The 19,069-nt window shown below is 51.3% G+C and overlaps 1 protein-coding gene across 1 annotated transcript in view; it reads left to right on the top strand.

Moving 5' to 3' along the window:
• Window positions 1-638: 638 nt before the first annotated feature.
• MAP6 (microtubule associated protein 6) overlaps window positions 639-19,069 on the top strand; it is a gene marked incomplete at both ends in the record, with an annotated part of 50,043 nt that continues 31,612 nt past the window's right edge. The window contains one exon of the mRNA XM_082495140.1: window positions 639-1,348. Within this exon, the coding sequence (XP_082351266.1) occupies window positions 639-1,348 (710 nt within the window). The remainder of the gene's footprint in view (window positions 1,349-19,069) is intronic.

Consider the following 19,069-nt stretch of genomic DNA (forward strand, 5'->3'; position numbering starts at 1 on the left):
GGCCCATATGTGTGGTTGTACATGCGTGTGCACGTGTGTGCATACCCATGTGTGCAGTTGTACATGCGTGTGCACGTGTGTGCATATGCATGTGGGCGCATGTACGTGACTGTACATGTCTGTGCATGCGTGTGCATATACATGCAGGCACACAGGTGCTGTTGTACATGTGTTCCTGTGTGTGCGTACCCATATGTGTGTGGTTGTACATGTGTGTGCACGTGTGTGTATATGCGTGTAGGTGCATGTGTGCAATTGTACGTGTGTGCACGTGTGTGCATATGCATGTGGGCGCATGTACGTGACTGTACATGTCTGTGCATGCGTGTGCATGTACGTGTGTTCCCGTGTGTGCGTACCCATACGTGTGGTTGTACACACGCACGTGTGTGACTGCGCAGACACGCACGAGCCTCTCCCACATGTGTGTGCAGGTGTGTGCTCACACGTGTGTGCCCCCCACACCCGGGGAGGGGGGGGGGAATCCCCGCCCCCTCCAAGCCCCGCCCCCTCCTGTGCGGCGGGGGGGCGTGGCCAGGCGGCTCCCCCCGCCCTCCCCGCCCCCCCCCCCTCCCCATCCCTGCGGCCGCGGGTGCGGTGCGGCGCGGAGCGGGTGCGCTCCTTGCGCGGGGGCCGCCATGGCCTGGCCCTGCATCACCCGCGCTTGCTGCATCGCCCGTTTCTGGAACCAGCTGGATAAAGCCGACATCGCCGTCCCTCTCGTCTTCACCAAATACTCCGAGGCCACCGAGCATCCCACCGCCCCCGCGCCTCCCCCGCGCCCCGCCGCCCCCATCGAGACCCAGCCCGCTGGCGATGGAGGGGGGGAACCCGTTCCCGGTCCTACCCGACCCGGGCCGGTCCCCCATTCCTCTCCCCCGGCCGATTCGGTGATGCGACACGATTACAAACCCTGGAAGGTGCAGCGACCGGAGCCGAGCTGCAAACCCAAGAGCGAGTACCAGCCCTCGGATACTCCCTTCGAGAAGGAGACGCAGTACCAGAAGGATTTCCGTGCCTGGCCCATCCCCAAGAGGGGGGACCATCCCTGGATCCCCAAACCGGGACCATCCCCCGTCCTCGCCGTGGACCGCGGGTCTCCGGAGAAACCGGCTCAGGAGAAGCGACGGAAGGTGTTACCCGGTGCCGAAAAAAAAGAGGAAGACCCCGAGGTGGAGGATGAGCATCCCAAAGGGATGCGGGCCGGGGATGGGAGAGAGAAGGGTCGGAAGAAGGCGGAGGAGGCGGGCGGGCAGCCGCCGGAGGCGGGCAGGGGCAGGGCGGCCGCCGATGCTCTCAACAGGCAGATCAAGGAGGAGGTGGCGGCGGGGGTCAGCTCGTCCTACAGGTGAGACATCTCCCCCCCCTCCCCCCGACCCATCCCGACCCCCATCTCCTCGCCAGCCCTTCTCCGGTCCCCTCTTGCCCATCCCCGGGACACACATCCCACCCTGGGAGGTGGGTGACCCACTCTGGGAGGTGGGTGAATTCGGTTTTGAAGCATTTCGGGGGGGGGGGAGGGGGGAGGTTGCTGATGTCCTTCGTCTGTGTGTGTGTGTGTGTGTGTCCTTAAAATTCCCCACCTGAGTGGCATTGATGGGGTGTGGGTAGGTGCCGTGCGGGTAGTGAATCCACGGGTGTCCTTTATTCCAGGTGGGTTTGGAGCAGGTTTGGGTGTCCGCTCCCCCCCCCCCCCCGCCCTCTTCCTCACATCCCAAAATTCAGAGACACCCAGCACCGCCTTGGCTTTCCGCAGGGAGAGGTTTGTGTGGCTTCCCCGGGGATGTGCAAGTGGCCGCTGCTCCTTTCCAAGCGCATCCCTGAGAGCCCGGAAACCCGCCCGCCGTGCGACGAACCCGAAGGACCATCGTCCCCACCGCATCGCTGCATCCCGAAGGGTCCCACGTGCAAGTGGGGTACCCCACACGCGAGTGGGGTACCCCACGCGCAGGAGGGTCCCACGCAGCATCCCCAGGCCGGTAGCATCCCCAAGACAAAGCGTCCTAGGCCGCTTGGGTGGGGCAGCCTTGGGATGCTGCCATGTTTAACGCAGCGCGCCGGGGTCGGGGGGGGGATAATAGCACATCCCTCTGTCCCACGCCCCCATCATCCCCCCCCACCCCGGGGCTAAAAAGAGGTGCCCTGATTTCACCCTGGGAAGAGACCCCTGTTTGGGATTCGGAGCGCGAAACTCGTCACCGCGAGACGCTGTTGTTATTCCTCTCCGGGTGAAGGGGTTGGACGCGTTGGGAATGCGAAACAAAAGTGATGGGGCGGCTGCCCTGCACGTACGTTTGCAAGGAGGGGTTCGCCGCGATTGTGTTTTCCAGAGCTTTCTTTGGCAGGGCCCACCGCCGCTGAGGCCGGGGTGGGGGGAGCAAAGAGCAGAGCCCGGGTGTAGGGGGGGTTGTTGTAAGAAAAGTGTAATTGCAGCCTTTTTTGCTTCGCCCCGTACCCATGCCGAGGTGTTTATGCCTTTGAATGGTTGGTTTTCTTCCCTGGGGAGATTTAGAGGTGACACCCTGCCATCAAATTCACGCAGGTTTAACGTGAAGCTGGGTTTTGACTCCTGTCCCACGGGTGACTGCCTGGCACGGCAGAGCTGGCAGTCATCTCCTTGCCCGCGTCCGCGAGTAGGGAAACGGCTCAAGCAGTGAGATTTTGATTTTTGGTGTAGTTTGGCGTCGGCTCTTGCTCTTGCTGGAGATGCGAGCGATGCTGTGGGCTCAGGCGCATCCAGGTGTGACGGGGGTGGTCGGCTGAGACGTGAGAAAATGGCCAGGGGATTTTTGGGGGGTGTAGGAAAAGGGTTTTCCTGAAGTGACACGGTCCTTTCATCTGTTTTGGCCTGCTGTGATTTTTGACTCAGCTTTTTGTCTGATCGTCTTCCAAGGTCTGGACTCATGTCTAGGACTAAAGCAGAAAGCTGTCCTAGAGCTGGAGAGCTGTTGTGTGTTGCTCTCTGCCGCTGGCGCAAAGGATAATTAGACTTATTTACTTGCATATTTAAATGCAGATTGCTCACCCTCCCATCCTTCCATGTACCATCCTTCCATGTACCATCCTTCCATGTACCATCCTTCCATGTACCATCCTTCCGTGTCCAAAGGGGTGGGGTCAGCTCAGATGTTGAACTCAAGAGGAACTGGAAGGCTTCAGCCCTCCTTGTGTTGCTCCTCGTCTTTCAGGACACCCTTAGGGCTTCTTTTTCCTCTGTGGATCCTCTGCTGCTCTCCCACTTCCATGTTTTTTCTTCCTTGCAGCCTATTGCAAGAGAAGTGTTTGCTCTGATGCTCAGCCCTGGAACGTAAGCGCCTCTTCATTAATGCATAAGAGACGCTGTGGCTAATTGTTCTCATTTTCTGTTCAAATTAGGCATCTTTTAAGTGTTGTTTATTGTTTGGGTTCTTTTTAAAAGCCAAATTCTCCAAATGCTTATTACTATCAAGAACCTTGCTGCTCGTAGGAGCCCCTGCTGGGTGGGTTTTGAACATCTCCAACCTCATGGGCCACCCAGAAGCCAAAATTGACCTTTTGCTAGAGAGGAGCAAGGATGGCTAACGCAGGGCTTGTCCCCCGTGGCCTTGGATGGGCTTGTGCATGGGTGGAGGCTCCCCAGCAGCAGCGAGCCGGGGGAGATTTCTTTACAGTCCTCTGCCACCCCTGCGAATCAGCGTAATGTGATGCTCCAAGGCTGGGAAACAATTCCTCGGTGAAACCAAAGATCACACCAGTAATGGTTTTTAAAGTGGCTCAGTCCCCCTCAGTATTATTTCCAGGTGAGGGAACACAGCATGGGGTAGGGTAAGCAACTCGCCCAAGGTCATCAGGGCTAACGGGAGGAATTAACTTTTCTAACCTTTTAATGCCAAGACAAGTTAATATTCATAGAATCGTGGACTGGTTTAGGTTGGAAGGGACCTTCAAGATCATCTAGTTCCAACCCCCCTGCCATGGGCAGGGACACCTCCCACCAGCCCAGGTTTCTCCAAGCCCCGTCCAACCTGGCCTTGAACACCTCCAGGGATGGGCTTCCAGAGCCCGCCGTACCTGTGACCTCCTCCCAGGTCTGCCCAGACCTACAGAGAGGAGGCGATGGCCGGCGGTGATGGCCACGGATGGTGCGGGCTACTCCCAGCCTGAGGGCTGGATGATTTCTTTGCATGAGCCTTTGAGCCCAGAAGCCTTCAGCGAGGCCAGAACAGCAATGGCAGGGCTGTGAGTGTCTGCAAGAGACTTCCAGTGCCAAGACCCTACAGAATAAATAGGATTTGTTTATATTATTTATGTATATTATCCATAGTGTTTATATTTACATTGTTTATATTTTTGTATAATTATTAAATATTCACTTATATATAGGATTTAGTTATGTACTTATGCCCAAATAAATTCCCTTGGCAAACCAAGAGAAACAGTGGGAGGACATGCTCATTCCTAATGGTCTCCAAAAGTTAAATGACTGCTGGGGCAACATCTGGTTTGAAGCCATCGGTAGCAAGGAGGTTTGAAGGTGATCAGGATGGGCCCGTGTGAACCTCATCAGGTTCAAAAAGGCCAAGTGCAGGGTCCTGCACCTGGGTCGGGGCAACCCCTGGTACCCATACAGGCTGAGGATGAAGGGATGGAGAGCAGCCCTGAGGAGAAGGACCTGGGAGTGTTGGTGGGTGACAAGCTCAACACGAGCCGGCAATGTGCACTGGCAGCCCAGCGAGCCCCCGACATCCTGGGCTGCATCCCCCGCAGCGTGGCCAGCAGGGCGAGGGGAGGATTGTGCCCCTCTGCTGCTCTCTGCTCTGGGGAGACCCCCCCCAGTGCTGCCTCCAGCTCGGGGGCCTCAGCACAGGAGAGACATGGAGCTGGTGGAGCGGGGCCAGAGGAGGCCCCGGAGCTGCTGGGAGGGCTGGAGCCCCTCTGCTGGGAGGACAGGCTGGGAGAGGTGGGGGGGTTCAGCCTGGAGAAGAGAAGGCTCCAGGGCAACCTCAGAGCCCCTTCCAGTCCCTAAAGGGGCTTCAGGAAAACTGGGGAGGGACTTTTTACAAGGGCATGTAGGGATAGGACGAGGGGGAATGGCTTCAAACTGGAAGAGGGGAGATTTAGATTGGATATTAGGGAGAAATTCTTGACTGTGAGGGTGGTGAGCCCCTGGTGCAGGTTGCACAGAGCAGCTGTGGCTGCCCCATCCCTGAAGGTGTTCAAGGCCAGGATGGACGGGGCTTGGAGCAACCTGGTGTGGTGGGAGGTGTCCCTGCCCACAGCAGGGGGGGTTGACTAGATGTCCTTTATAGGTCTCTTCCAACCCAAACTATTCTATGATTCTCTGACAGCATCTGCCAGGGCATCGTTCTCCTGTTTGCTGTGACCGGATGTGGTTTGGTATCACACAGTTTCCAGCACCACAGTGCTTTTTGCCTCAGTTTCCCTCCCCAAAGCATGTTCTGCCCAAGCAGTGTTATAGGGGCAGGTTGCATCTCCCTTCACCCCCCTCTTCTCTGCAGTCCTGCTTCTTCTGGACGCCAGTAGACCCTGAGGGACAAAGTAAGGACCAGGGCATCCTTCAGCAGCTGGGAAAACTAGGTTTATGTGGCTGATCTGAATTTTAGATAGGGGTCAGGACCCAGCCTGGGGGTGCTTTACACCTGTTGCTGCCAGATGGAGCCCTTGCTTGTTTGATGATCTGGTGTCGTGTAGGAGGATCTGGTGGCATCATTGAGGGCTTTACCCATATTTGGTCCTGATGAGCCCAGTACTCAGGGTCTTGGGAGGGGATTTTGCCCTCTTAACTCCTGGAAGGGATGGGCAGAGCTCTTCTCCCTGCCGCACTGAAGGATGGAGGGGGACGGAGGGGGTTGGGGTTGACCCTGGGGGTCTGGGGCCAGAGAGAGGAGGTGATGAAATGCACAGACCATGGCATTACCTGGTGGAAGTGGAACAATTAGAATTGGCAAAGATACAAGGAGGAATGAATGCTTTCCATTTTTGTTTGAAAAGGATGGAAAAATGTTAGTTAGGTGTTTCCTGGGTGGATTTTTTCCTTCTTCTTCTTTGTCTTGCATTCTTCTTTTGTTACCTTTTTTTCCCTGAAGAAAAAAAGATATAAAAGGGGAAATTTCACCCCTTTTCCAGAGTGTCGAAATGAGTAGTAAGGCAATGAATTTTCCCCAGAGAAGTAATATTGTGAAACCTAGTTTTGAAGTCCTTCCCCAAAAAGTCATTTTTATTTTTTTTTTTACCAAAGCAATTATTATTTTTCCCCCACACACCAATTTCCTTTCTGATCAGAGGAAACAAAGCAAGAAAGGCTTCAATGGAAAATTTTGGACTCTGCCTCTAGTATTAATGAATTGCCTGTTGCTAATGTTCTGTCATTCATCTCAAGCCCTGGAGGTACTAAAGATGTGGAGCAAATGAGGATTTGTAGTAGCTATAGAGATGAATGAGTCAGTGCTGGAGACTCGCTGTGTATTTTTCTGAGATATAGAGGAGGTAATTTAGGGAGGGATGTCCACGTAGGAGGGCTGGAGCAAGCTACACCAGGGCAGAGAATTCATACTCCATCATTATAGTTGGGGAAATGTAGGGCTGGAAGGATGTCCCAAGATCAGCTGGTCCACATCCCATTTCTAGGGAAGGGGATGATATATCTAGACCACAACAGATTGATTTTATCTAACCTGTTCTTGAAAATCTCCAGTGGGGGACATATCTCACCTTGTTGAGACACCCGGTAACACTGCTCATACTGTCGGATCTGCCAGACTTGGTAGAAAATTTTCCATTGCCTTCTGAAATTTTGCACCATATCCATACTCTGGGTCTGTATTAGTAAATTAAACAGTTCCAGGGCACGTTCATAGGCATGGGGACACGACAATCTACACTCTTCGGTTGTTGAAACAGTCTGGGTTTGAGAGCGGGTACAAGCCAAGAACTGATCCCCACAAGCAGTTTGGGTGCAACCACCTTGTTTTGGGGTTTAAAGGGGTTTCATACTGTGAGTGAGGGCTGTCCCAGACTCCGGTGCCAAAGAACATTCCTGGACAGATTTCATTTCCCAGTGCTCTTTCAGCTACGAACTCCCAATTTGGATGAGAGTGTCGTTAAAGTAACCCAGGTAGGCAAATGGATCCAGTTTTGCTCTCAGCTGGAAGGGAAGGGGCAGGATGTTTTCTTCCATCCAGAAAAGGCTGTTCAAAGAGATGTTTGGCAGCTTTGGCTAAGGCTGAGCTCTGGCTCAGCAGTTACTTGATACGTACCTTTAGCAGCAGGAGGAGACACGATGTCTGCTGACACCGCAAGGACCGGTTGTATGAGTATGTGGTAACCACGCATGGAAGAAGCCCTTGTGTTTACTAAGGCACAAAGAGGATGGAGATGGATGATGCAGGCAGGCAGCTAACCTGCCACGTCTGCGTCTTCACCTCCTCTAGGTATAGTCCACCAGCTGAGAAAGGCTCTTGGTAGTATCTCCAAGTTGGACTATTTGCCAGCATATTCCCTGCAGTCACATTAAGGTGGACAGTATCCAGCCCCAAAAGCCAACTGGGAGCTGCTCTGAAGCGTAGGCAATACTGAATTTGGCTGCTTTGACTGTGCGTGAGGTGGAACTGAGCTATACGTGCTGTAGGACGGGGTTGAGCAGGAGGAAGATGTGGAGGTGGCATTGAGGTGATGGAGTCAATGTACTTGAGCAATTTTTCCTCTGCACCCCTTCAGCTGTGTCACCTCAGCAGGGACCTTTAGGCACACAGGACTGGATGGGACCCTCTGAACCAGTAAGCCCAATTATTTAGTTTGTTATTTGGTCTTTGCGAGTGACACCCAAAGCTCTGTTTCAGAAATAGGGAATTTTTGGTTGCATGATGCCAGCTGGAAGGGTGTGCCAAGTCCTCAGCCTCTGATGGTTTGCAACCGTCATCTCATTTCCAGTCTCAGTCAATGGACAGGTTATAGTTTGCTGGTTTGTTGGCATTGGGTTATTTAGTGCTTTTCTCCTATCTGGAGGCCACTGCTCAGTGCCTCTAAGTACAGTATCTACATTGTTTGGCTCTGTAGTTTTTAGGGTTTTAGTCTTTTTTTATTCCCTGTATCAACCATTTCTCTCTAGCTCTTCCTAGATGGAATCACTCTTTCTTAAACACAGATGCAGAGTGTTGCCCTTTGGAGATGAGATCCCCATCTCTACTGAGACTCCCATGTCCTGCTTGTGAGCATCACAGATGCATCGTGAATCCCTCGCTCACCCTTTCTTAACCGGGACCTCCATGTCGTTCTCCTTCTTAGGCAGTTCCAGCCTTGAATCTCCCATCCCATAGCAAAAAATCCCGGTGATTAGTACCAAGCCTAGAATTCAGTACTAATAATTTTCATCCCATTTCGAACACGGCAGTCAAGGTCAATCCCTTTCTTCCTCTGTGATGTCCCCATCCTCCTCCGTATTGGTGCTGCCTACAACGTTGTGTCATCAGGAGGTCTCATCAGCGTTGCCCTACTTTTGTGTGCCAAAGTCAACCTTAAAAATGTTAAACCCTGCTAACCTCCTTCCAGGCTGCAGCTCAGCCTTCCAACACCCACCATTGTCATTTCCCTTGCCCAGTTTCCCGTTACGCTGATGTTCATGTTCACTGGCTTAATTAATGATTTCCTGCGTGGCCCTGTATCAAATGCTTTACTGAAACCAGATAGATTTTGTCATTTCTTTGTCTGCTAAGTCAGTTATGGTATCAAAGGACATGTCAGACATCTCTCCTTCTCCCCTCCCAGTTGCTGCCGTGTCTGTTTAGACCACCAGCTTCTCCTGGATACAGGAGAAGATGCTGTAGAGCAGACCCCACTTTCACTTGGCAGCTTCAAGCTACCGCTGTAACACAAACAATAAATAAAGAGAGGAGGAGAGGGATCAGCTAATTTAGACAGCAGGACTTTCCCTGTCCTTCCTTTGCCAAATAAATCACGAAGATCCGTTGTAAATTTGTCTTCTCTCACATTTAGAGCGCGACCTTTGCTTTTCCTGTCTCCTACCGGCTGAACAAGCCTTCACTTTCTAAGTACTTCTGCACTCTATCCTACATCAATCTTGCTTTTCTTTGGTCTTAGCGGAATGTATTCATAGCGCTAATGCTGACATCTGCAAGTAAACCTGGCCGCGCCGGGGCGAGAGCACGGCTAGCATGACCATCAGCCCTGGCCAGCAAGGGAAAGGCAGTTTTAGGGAAGTTTTACAGGATGGAAGTTTTATTTCTCTTGATTGATAACCCAGCATTCTGCATATCCTTCCAGTGTCCGTTATATTTAGATATATATATTTGTGTATACATACACACATATGCACATACACAAACCAAGCTGTTCGCCAAGCTTTAACCTCCAGCTCATCGCTCCTCCCCAAGTCCGACGGTGCGGGTGTTATATAGCGAACACATTTTGCTTTCTATTAATAACTCCTTTTGCTCGAACGGTGCCTTCACCTGAAGGGACCCCGCAGCACTTTACGAACCCGGTGTGCATACAGAGAGAGAAACTCCTGATGCTTTGGGGGCCCGGCTGCAAGCCGTGCTCTTGAGACAACAAAACAGGGTGTTTTGGTGCTAGGAAGGTGGAGAAGCTGCTATTTATTTTTTATTTTATTTTATTTTTTTAATTTTTAATTTTTTTAATGTTTTAATTTTTAACTTATTTGTTTTGTTTTGTTTTGGTGGAGCTATAATTCGGTTTTGCCAAGCAGGATTAATTGGAGGGACGGTCTCAGGTTGATGGGTGGGTTGTCTGAAATGACGTGCTGCTCACACCTGGCAAGAAGGTGGCTGGCTCCAGCGGTAAAAATCACTTCAGCCCCTGTAACACAAGCAGAATTACCCCGGGGTTGAGGATACGACCCTTGGGCCCCTGCCCATGAGGATGCCTGCGGCACAAAAACACACCTTGAAGAGGGGAATTTAACCAGTGGTCCAAGGGGAGCAGCTTGGTTCAGAAAGCACTTGACACCTCTGTGTGGTGGAGCAGGGAGGCAAATATTCCTGCTTCCCAGCCCGCCCGGGATGTGCGGTTGGGGATAGTGCAAAACGAGGAGGTGATGAGCGACGTGGCCCCGTGCAGGGACGGGCTGGCATTGGGGTATGGCGTCCCCAGCCTCCCCATCCCTCTCCATCGGCAGGGACTCACCACCGTAGCCCCTCTTCCAGGCTGCAATCCAGGAACACAAAGTAATATCCCCAGGGCGGGGATTTTTATTTGTCATTTCTGTCATCATGAAAGCATCTCCCAGCTTGTCCTTGCTGCCAGCAGATTTGTAGAACCTCGCTGTTTGGCAGGTGTGTGGTTGCTTAACGCCGGGCTTTACATTTGTCTGGTTTTAACATGAAAAATACCACCCCAGAGCTGTAAAATTAACCATTTCGGCATCGGTTACTCCATCTCCACTGTAGGGGCGAGGAGATCCAGGCTGTGGTGAGCCGCGGACGGGCTGCCGGCAGCCCCGCGTCCATCCGTAGGATTCCCACTGACCGCAGTCAGCTTTTCTCCTGCACGGCAACGTCCTCCCCATGTCAATTAGCTCTCACGCCGGTTTTTAGCCACCCAACCTTGCAGGTGCCATCTTGGGAAATGGCCAGAGATTTCTCGCTGAAATACTTCGCAAGGTCACCAGTGCCCGGCTGACGTTGCTTGGCTGCTGCTTTTCTTGTTCTTTAAAAGGGTTGAAGGTACGTGGGGCCCTGCGGGGGCTCTGCTGCTTACCTAGCTCAGAAGAGGAATAAAAATGTAGGTTTTTAAAGAAAACAGTGGCCTTTTGGAGTGTAGCTATATATTAATCGTGAAGGGCAAGGTTATTCTGCTGGTAGAAATCAATAGGGTTATTATTTAATCAATAGGTCGGTACTGGGGCCTGTACTGTTCAACATCTTTGTCGGTGACATGGACAGTGGGGTTGAATGCACCCTCAGCAAGTTTGCCGATGATACCAAGCTGTTTGGTGAGGTAGACACGCTGGAGGGGAGGGATGCCATCCAGAGGGACCTGGACAGGCTGGAGAGGTGGACCTAAGCCAACCTCATGCAGTTCAACAAGGCCAAGTGCAAGGTCCTACATCTGGGTCGGGAAAATCCCAAGCACAAATCCAGGCTGGGCAGGGAATGGCTGGAGAGCAGCCCTGAGGAGAAGGACCTGGGGGTGCTGATTGACGAGAAGCTCAACATGAGCCAGCAGTGTGCGATCGCAGCCCAGAAGGCCAACCGTATCCTGGGCTGCATCAGAAGAAGTGTGGCCAGCAGGGCGAGGGGGGGATTCTGGCCCTCTACCCCACTCTTGTGAGACCCCACCTGGAGTACTGCATCCAGCTCTGGAGTCCCCAACAGAAGAAGGACATGGACCTGCTGGAGCGTGTCCAGAGGAGAGTCATGAGGATCATCCGAGGGCCGGAGCACCTCTCCTATGAGGAGAGGCTGAGCGAGTTGGGGCTGTTCAGCCTGGAGAAGAGGGGGAGGGTCTACAGGAGAACTGGGGAAGGACGTTTTACTCGAGCATGTAGCGATAGGACGAGGGGGGATGGCTTTAAACTGGAAGAGGGCAGGTTCAGATTGAACATTAGGAAGAAGTTTTTCCCTGTGAGGGTGGTGAGGCACTGGAACAGGTTGCCCAGAGAGGTTGTTGAGGCTCCATCCCTGGAGGTGTTCAAGGCCAGGCTGGACGTGTCCTTGGGCAACCTGATCTAGTGGGAGGTGTCTCTGTCTATGGCAGGGGGGTTGGAACTCGATGATCTTCAAAGTCCCTTCCAACCAAAACCATTCTATGATTCTATGATTACCAAGAGTGCCGGCGTTGGCACTGGGGTCTTAACTTAGCCCAAAGCCCAGATCGGATCTCCTGTCTTTCCCCAAAGCTATGCAGGACCAGTGTTGCCTCTTGCAGCATCCCCGCTCTCCTGTAAGATTAAAAGCTTGTGGCCTGGGGTTGATGTCTCAGATGTCCTTTTCCATGCTCATCCGATTCTTGCTCCCCTTGCACAAGACGTAAACGATATGGTTGTTGTGGAACTCGTGTGTGTAAGGGCTAGCTGTTAATTAAATTATGCTTATGTGAAATTATTAGGTGAATTAGTTAATGTTTTCACAGAATGACAGAATGCTTTGTGTTGGAAGGGACCTTGAAGATCATCTAGTTCCAACCCCCCTGCCATAGACAGAGACACCTCCCACCAGCCCAGGTTGCTCCAAGCCCCGTCCAACCTGGCCTTGAACACCTCCAGGGATGGGGCCTCAACAACTTCTCTGGGCAACCTGGGCCAGTGTCTCACCACCCTCACAGTGAAAAATTTCTTCCTAATGTCTAATCTAAATCTACCTTCTCCCAGTTTGAAGCCATTCCCCCTCCACTTTGTCCTTTTTCTCCTGATTCTTTCCCATTAAGTCAGCTACAGAAGGTGTCACGGCCACACAGGTAGGAGGGAAGATGGGCATATAGCTCATCTCCTGAAGAAGGGCATCCAATCTATTTCTTCCAAAGCAAAGATGAGCGGGCATCTTAGAAAGCATATATTTATGGGGAGCTGGACAGTTTGGGATTTCCAGAAATCCAGTTAGACCAGCTAAAAACTTGGTTTTGAGAAGGTTGGAGTTGGCCAGGCCAGTGAGTTGCAGTAAAGAAACCTCAGTTTTGTGTCTTTGTGCTGGGTGAATGGCAAGGGGGGAGGTTATCCAGATGTAGGAGGAGGAAATCCTTTGGGATCAGCCTTGATTGCTGAGCTTCAGGCTTCCTCCCACATTTCTTGAACATAGGAAGTTCCATCTGAACATGAGGAGGAACTTCTTGCCTTTGAGGGCGGCAGAGCACTGGCACAGGCTGCCCAGAGAGGTGGGGGAGTCTCCCACTCTGGAGCCATTCCAAACCCGCCTGGATGTGTCCTGTGCCACTGCTGTAGGTGCCCCTGCTCTGGCAGGGGGTGGGACTGGGTGATCTCCAGAGGTCCCTTCCGACCCTCACCATTCTGGGATTCTGGGATTCTGTGATTCCCTTTGCCTTTCACCTTGAAGGAGGCTGCGCATCTGCTCTTGGGCAGGCAGCTTTGCCTAAAAGAAATCAGTGCATCACATTCTGATGGGTGGGAAACACAGGTGGGGCCATCAAGCCTGACTGGTCCCATTCCCAGATTTGGGCAGCAGTGTGGCTGATGGTTGGTTTATTGGCTGAGACCTTCAAGGAGAAGCTGCAGGTGCCCTCAGGGTGCCGTTCTGCTGCAAAGGAGGGGGTCCCTTTCCCTCCTCATGTCCACTCTGACTGTGGAGTTCCATCAAGCTGAGCCCCATCAGGAGGCTGAAAGGATGCTCGGCGTCCTGCAAACTCTTTTGCAGTCTGAGCCACATTTTACCGCCAGTGCAACAGAGCAAACTATTGGAGTTCCTAAAACTAAGGGGAAAATATGATGCAAAGGTGTGATTTTTCCGCTTTGCTGGATTGGTGGAGGCCGGCATGTTGGGTTGCAGATCAGGACTTCAACCATGCTTTGTGCTTTCATTGTTCGGATATAAAATGGATGCGCGGAAGGTCTGAGATGGGGGAAGAAGATCAGAGGTTGCAAGTGCGCCATCCTGTGAAGGTGTGGAAAGCCCTGGCTTGGGTTTGCATGGGGCTGATGTGCCATGGCTGGGTGACAGCCTCCCACTGGCTACCCCATGCATCGACGGGGGGACGAACGCGCCGGTCCCAGCTGAGCGTCAGAGCTTTCCGCGGTGTCAGCCAGTAGCTATGGCAACTCTGGTGGAGGATTCCCGGAGAGGGATGTGTTGGCAAGCAGCCTGGTGGAGGGAGGACGCAGGGAAAAACCACGTGTCCCCTCCGGGGAGCTGGGATGGGCTTCGGCAGCACCGCCGAGCAGAGAGACGGGGAGATGCTGTCATTGAAAGTCGCAGTGCTTTTTCCTCCGTTGGTGGGGTTAAAAGCGCTCTGGCAGTGTTGGATGGAGTGCTGCGGCATTGCAGCGGTGTTGGAGCAAAGCTCGGTGCAGGGTGCTATAAGGGGAGAGGTGATTTTGTTGTTGTCTGATGGAAATGCTCCCACGGCTCTGCATAACCCACAAGGCTGGAGGGGTCTGCTGCGTTCAGCCCATCTGATTTCTGGGATGACATAGAACAGCTTATTTCAGCCATCGATTGGCTGTAGCATCTCCAGAAAGCCAGCCGGCTTTCAGAGGAGGTGCAAAGGTCCATGGCTTGATCCTGCCCCGGAGCACGGGCTGAATTGGATGTTTTTTGAGGTCATCCCCAGCCCTGTTTGCCATGATTCCCCTTCTTCCTTGTGCTGGGGCTGCTCATTAATGTGCTAATCCCTGTCCACAGAGGAAAGGTCAGGTTGGACGAGGCTCTGAGCAACCTGATCTAGGTGAAGATGTCCCTCCTTATTGCTGGGGAGGTTGGACTAGATGGCCTTTAAAGGTCCCTTCCCACCCAAACCATTCTGTGATTCTATGATTCTATGAAAAAGAGCTTTCTCCTTTATGAGCAGTTGTGATATGTCTCTCCCTGGCCCCTCTGAGGGCTGGAAACGCTCAGAAAACACAGACACATCTGTTGGCTTAGAGGATGCGTTTCTGGTTGGGATTCTGCTGGTACCTCTAGTCACATCTGAAACCTTGGCAGCACTTTCGGTCAGCTTTTGCAAAGCCTGGCTCCTGGAGTTAAGGGGTTATGGGAGGTCCTCAGCTTCATCTCGACCAAGGATCTTGCAGGGTGTGTGATGTGCACAGCTGATAGTGAACAACTGGAAGATGTTTCTTTAAACTCGACGTGTCATTGCTGTCATTTGCAGCCAGGTACATCTGTCCAGCCCTTCCTATCTCAATTTTTGGTCTTCCAGTGGTTCTTCAGGCACGTCCAGTTGTCTTTCAGTAGTGACATACACATCACCATCTTTTTCACACCCTTTTGGGGAGGTGCTCCCAGAAGTTAATGCTGGTGTCTAGAAACCAGGGTTTTGACCACCTGATGTTTGAAACTGAAATTGGGTGTCAGACTGGATGATGTGTGAAACTGGAAAGGAGTGAGGATGTGGTGCTTTCACATGAGACTTTTGACACGATGCAAACTAGGGGGAAACAGAGGCTTGTATTGTCATTATGGCATGGAAAGAGGAAGGACGTCTGAAGGTGGTATGCAGCTGCACAGGCCACTTTCATAGCCTCTTTGCTATGTCGGGGGGAGCTATAAGCACTGAAATACATATAGAGGATTTATTTTATTTTAAGGTTTCAAAATGCCTGCAAACAACTCTGATTTAACCTGGTCCCTGTTCTGGATTTCAGCAGACACCATGTTCCAGCCCACATGGATACTGCTCGGTGCAAGACCAGAGTCTGGTAGTGTCCAGGTTTGGGGCTCTGCTCTTGGTATAGAAGCTGCATGGATGTGTTATGTAGAAGGTGAAACATGGGGAATCACCGTGACCCCAATCACTGTGTGCACTCCATCCCTCTGCTGCAATGGAAGATGTGGAGACGTCCCTTGGGAAGCTGCAGAAGTGCTGCAGATGTGGTCAAAGCTTCTGCGGGGACAAATGTACACGGCTCAATGCCCCACAGGGCAAAAGAAGAGCTATCACATTACGCCAGGGGAGGTTTAGATTGGATATTAGGAAAAAGTTCTTCACAGAAAGGGTTATCAACCATTGGAAGAGGCTGCCCAGGGAAGTGGTGGAGTCGCCATCCCTGGAGGTATTTAAAAGACGGGCAGAAGTGGTGCTGAGAGACATGGTTTAGTGGTGGTTTTGGCAGTGTGAGGTTGATGGTTGGACTCGACGATCTTAAAGGTCCTTTCCAACCGTAATGATTCTATGATTCTATTGTGCTGCAACTGCATGGCTTGAAGCACGCCCAGGTGATCATATACTCGCGAAATATAATATTTAATATAATATTTAATATATTCATTAATGACCTGGATGAGGGGACAGAGTGTATCCTCAGCAAGTTTGCTGATGATACCAAACTGGGTGGGGTGGCTGACACCCCAGAGGGCCGTGCTGTCATCCAGCATGACCTGGACAGACTGGAGAGCTGGGCAGAGAAGAACATAATGAGGTTCAACAAAACCAAGTGCAAGGTCCTGCACCTGGGGAGGAAGAATGCTAGGCACCAGTACAGGTTAGGGGCGGACCTGCTGGGAAGTAGCTTGGAGGAGAAGGATCTGGGGGTTGTGGTAGACAGTAAATTATCCATGGCCCAGCAATGTGCCCTTGTCGCCAAAAAGGCCAATGGAATCCTGGGCTGCATAGGGAAGAGTGTGGCCAGTAGGTCGAGGGAGGTCATTCTCCCCCTCTACTCTGCACTGGTGAGGCCACAACTGGAATACTGTGTCCAGTTTTGGGCTCCCCAGTTCAAGAGGGACAGGGAACTGCTGGAGGGAGTCCAGCGAAGGGCAACTAAGATGATTAAGGGATCGGACCATCTGCCTTATGAGGAAAGGCTGAGAGAGCTGGGACTCTTTAGCCTGGAGAAGAGAAGGCTGAGGGGAGACCTTATTATGGCATACAAGTATCTAAAGGGTGGGTTGAAGGAGGATGGAGCCAGGCTCTTTTCATTGGTTCCCAGTGACAGGACGAGGGGCAATGGGCACAAGTTAGAACACAGGAAGTTCCGTTCAAATACACGGAAACAGTTCTTTACGGTGAGGGTGACAGAGCACTGGCACAGGCTGCCCAGGGAGGTGGTGGAGTCCCCTTCTCTGGAGATTTTCAAGACCTGCCTGGATGCAGTCCTGAGTGATGTGCTCTGGGCAATCCTGCTTTGGCCAGGGAGTTGGACTAGATGATCTCTAGAGATCCCTTCCAACTCTGAAAATTCTGTGATTCTGTGATTCTGTGAAATATGATATTGTAGGAAATTAGTATATAATATTCAGTGTAAGACCATATGGAAGAAAATATCTCTTTAGAAGTATATAAATAAGTGGATTCTCCCCCTTTCTTTCATAGATTTCATTCATTTAGATTCACCCCATACTCACAGGTACCAAGATGTCCATGTCCAGGTGGTCTCGCCGGGATCACTGGTGGGCAGCGCATGGGCTAAGGGACACCAGCTTTCGAGTTCTCATTTCACCTCCTGCATTTTTCTCGGCTGATGACTACAAACTCGTTTTTGGACAGATCTTTTGTATTGCTTAGTGGTTACTGATCTCTGCATCATCCTTGGTAGCCCATTGATAGGACTCTTCAGAGCTCTAGAGACATCTCCCAAGAGCTTGATCTAAATCTCAGTGAAGTCAATGAAAAAAAAAACAAAAAAACAAAACAATACTCAGCTTGGAGTGTGGATCTATTTCTGCACAAACATCACAGTTTCAGCTAGCAATACTACTCAGCTGCTGCATCACATGGACGCAGCATTGCTGGGTCGGAGAAGAACTGAGGTCTGCTCAAGCTCACAGCACGGTGGAGAGAAGGAGCTGTCTCATTCCTTCTGTATAGGACACAACCTGCCTTAAATATCCCACGATATTTATCCCGCAATTTAAATTTACCGTGCTACTTTCCTGATGTAGTTGTAACTGATACCTTATTGCAGTTAAGAGACTTTTAAGGGCAGAAAGTGTCGTGAGGACCATCCCATCTGAGTGCCTGTGCAGTGCTGTATTTCATCCATGTAATCTTGTCCTGTAAACAAGTCCTTCACTTGTGTTTGGCTAAATCATTTTGCATGCTGGAATTGGAATTCTAAGAGATCTTGACATATTGGAGAAATAGCCTCAAATAAATAAGAAGCGGTTCAGGAGAGGTGAGGGCAGGGTATGACATAGAGGTAGGAATCATCAGTGGTACCACTGCAGACGGAACAGCTGGTGCAGGAGCAATTCTGCAGTGAATCACAAATCACGTGTCAGTAATGTAATTGCGGTGAAAAAAAAAGAAAATCAACCAACAAAACCACTCAAAAAAAATTAAAAAAATACTTTTGGGTGAGTAATGTACTGAGATATACGTAGAGGAATTTGACATGTAAGATGTGACATCCTTCCACATTCGTAAAGCCTCAGGTAGACTCTTTTGATCAGGTTTTGGCTTTATACTTCAATTTAGCTGCGGACCAGAGAAAGTCCTGAGGACACCCATTAGAGAGGTCAGGAGCGCAGAAGGCATGGTCACTGCAGAGAGCTGGAAAGTATTGAATGGTTTTGGACAGAGAACAGAGTGCCATGGAAAAGTGGATAATTGTCTTTGCATATATGAAATATAATGGTCCATTGGGATATTCGAACCTGCTGTAGTCACAGTCGAGAGGAGCAAAACTTGGACGTCGAGAGTTAAAAATGTACTAAGTGCTTTGCTGGAGCAAGTCCGAGGGATATTGTGCATCTCTGGAGATGCCAGCAGGATTTCTCCACAGTCCCTCTCTTTGAAACGAGCTAAAAAATAAGTCATTACTATTCATTCCCCACATTGATTTTCTGTCTGCAGTGACCTTGGTGCTGCTTGCTATTCTTTATGCTCCCCAGGGCACAGGTTGGATCAAGCAATTATGGTTTTAATAAAAGGTGCCTGGGTGTATGCGTGATGACATTTGATTCATCTTATCTTGATGGCTTCTGCTGATCCTTAATCATTACCCCGCTGCCCTCCCTGCTCCCTGCCATGCTCCCAGTCCTTTATCCCATGTTGGGGTCCGGCTATTGGGAGTCTGATCCCATAGCGGACGTCGTGTGTCTTTGCGACCAAGACCCAATAACCCGTTAGTGGGCTCACAGCCTGCTAACGCGCGTGCAGAGTTGGTGACTTGAAGTCAAAAGCATCATTGCTTGAAGGCAGAGGTTAACATGGGACCGCTGACCCCGCCCCACCTGTCTGAAAACCACCGCATGGGGAGAGCTTCCCTGGACAGGAGAGCAGGTTCCACGTGGGTATCGCTGAGACGGATGGAAAAAGGCCTATAATTGGGGGAAGCATCAGGATTTGATCCCACAGAGCAGAGGGAGCATCGAGCGTGGCCAAGAATCGCCCCTTTTATCTGCTTTATCTTTGCTCTCAGTGGAGAAAACCCAACGTGACAGCTTCAAGGCAATCATTTTCCCCCACCCTCCTTCGGGTAGAT

The sequence above is a fragment of the Vanellus vanellus genome (assembly GCF_965231255.1).
Source record: "Vanellus vanellus genome assembly, chromosome: 1".
Taxonomy (NCBI): Eukaryota; Metazoa; Chordata; class Aves; order Charadriiformes; family Charadriidae; genus Vanellus; species Vanellus vanellus.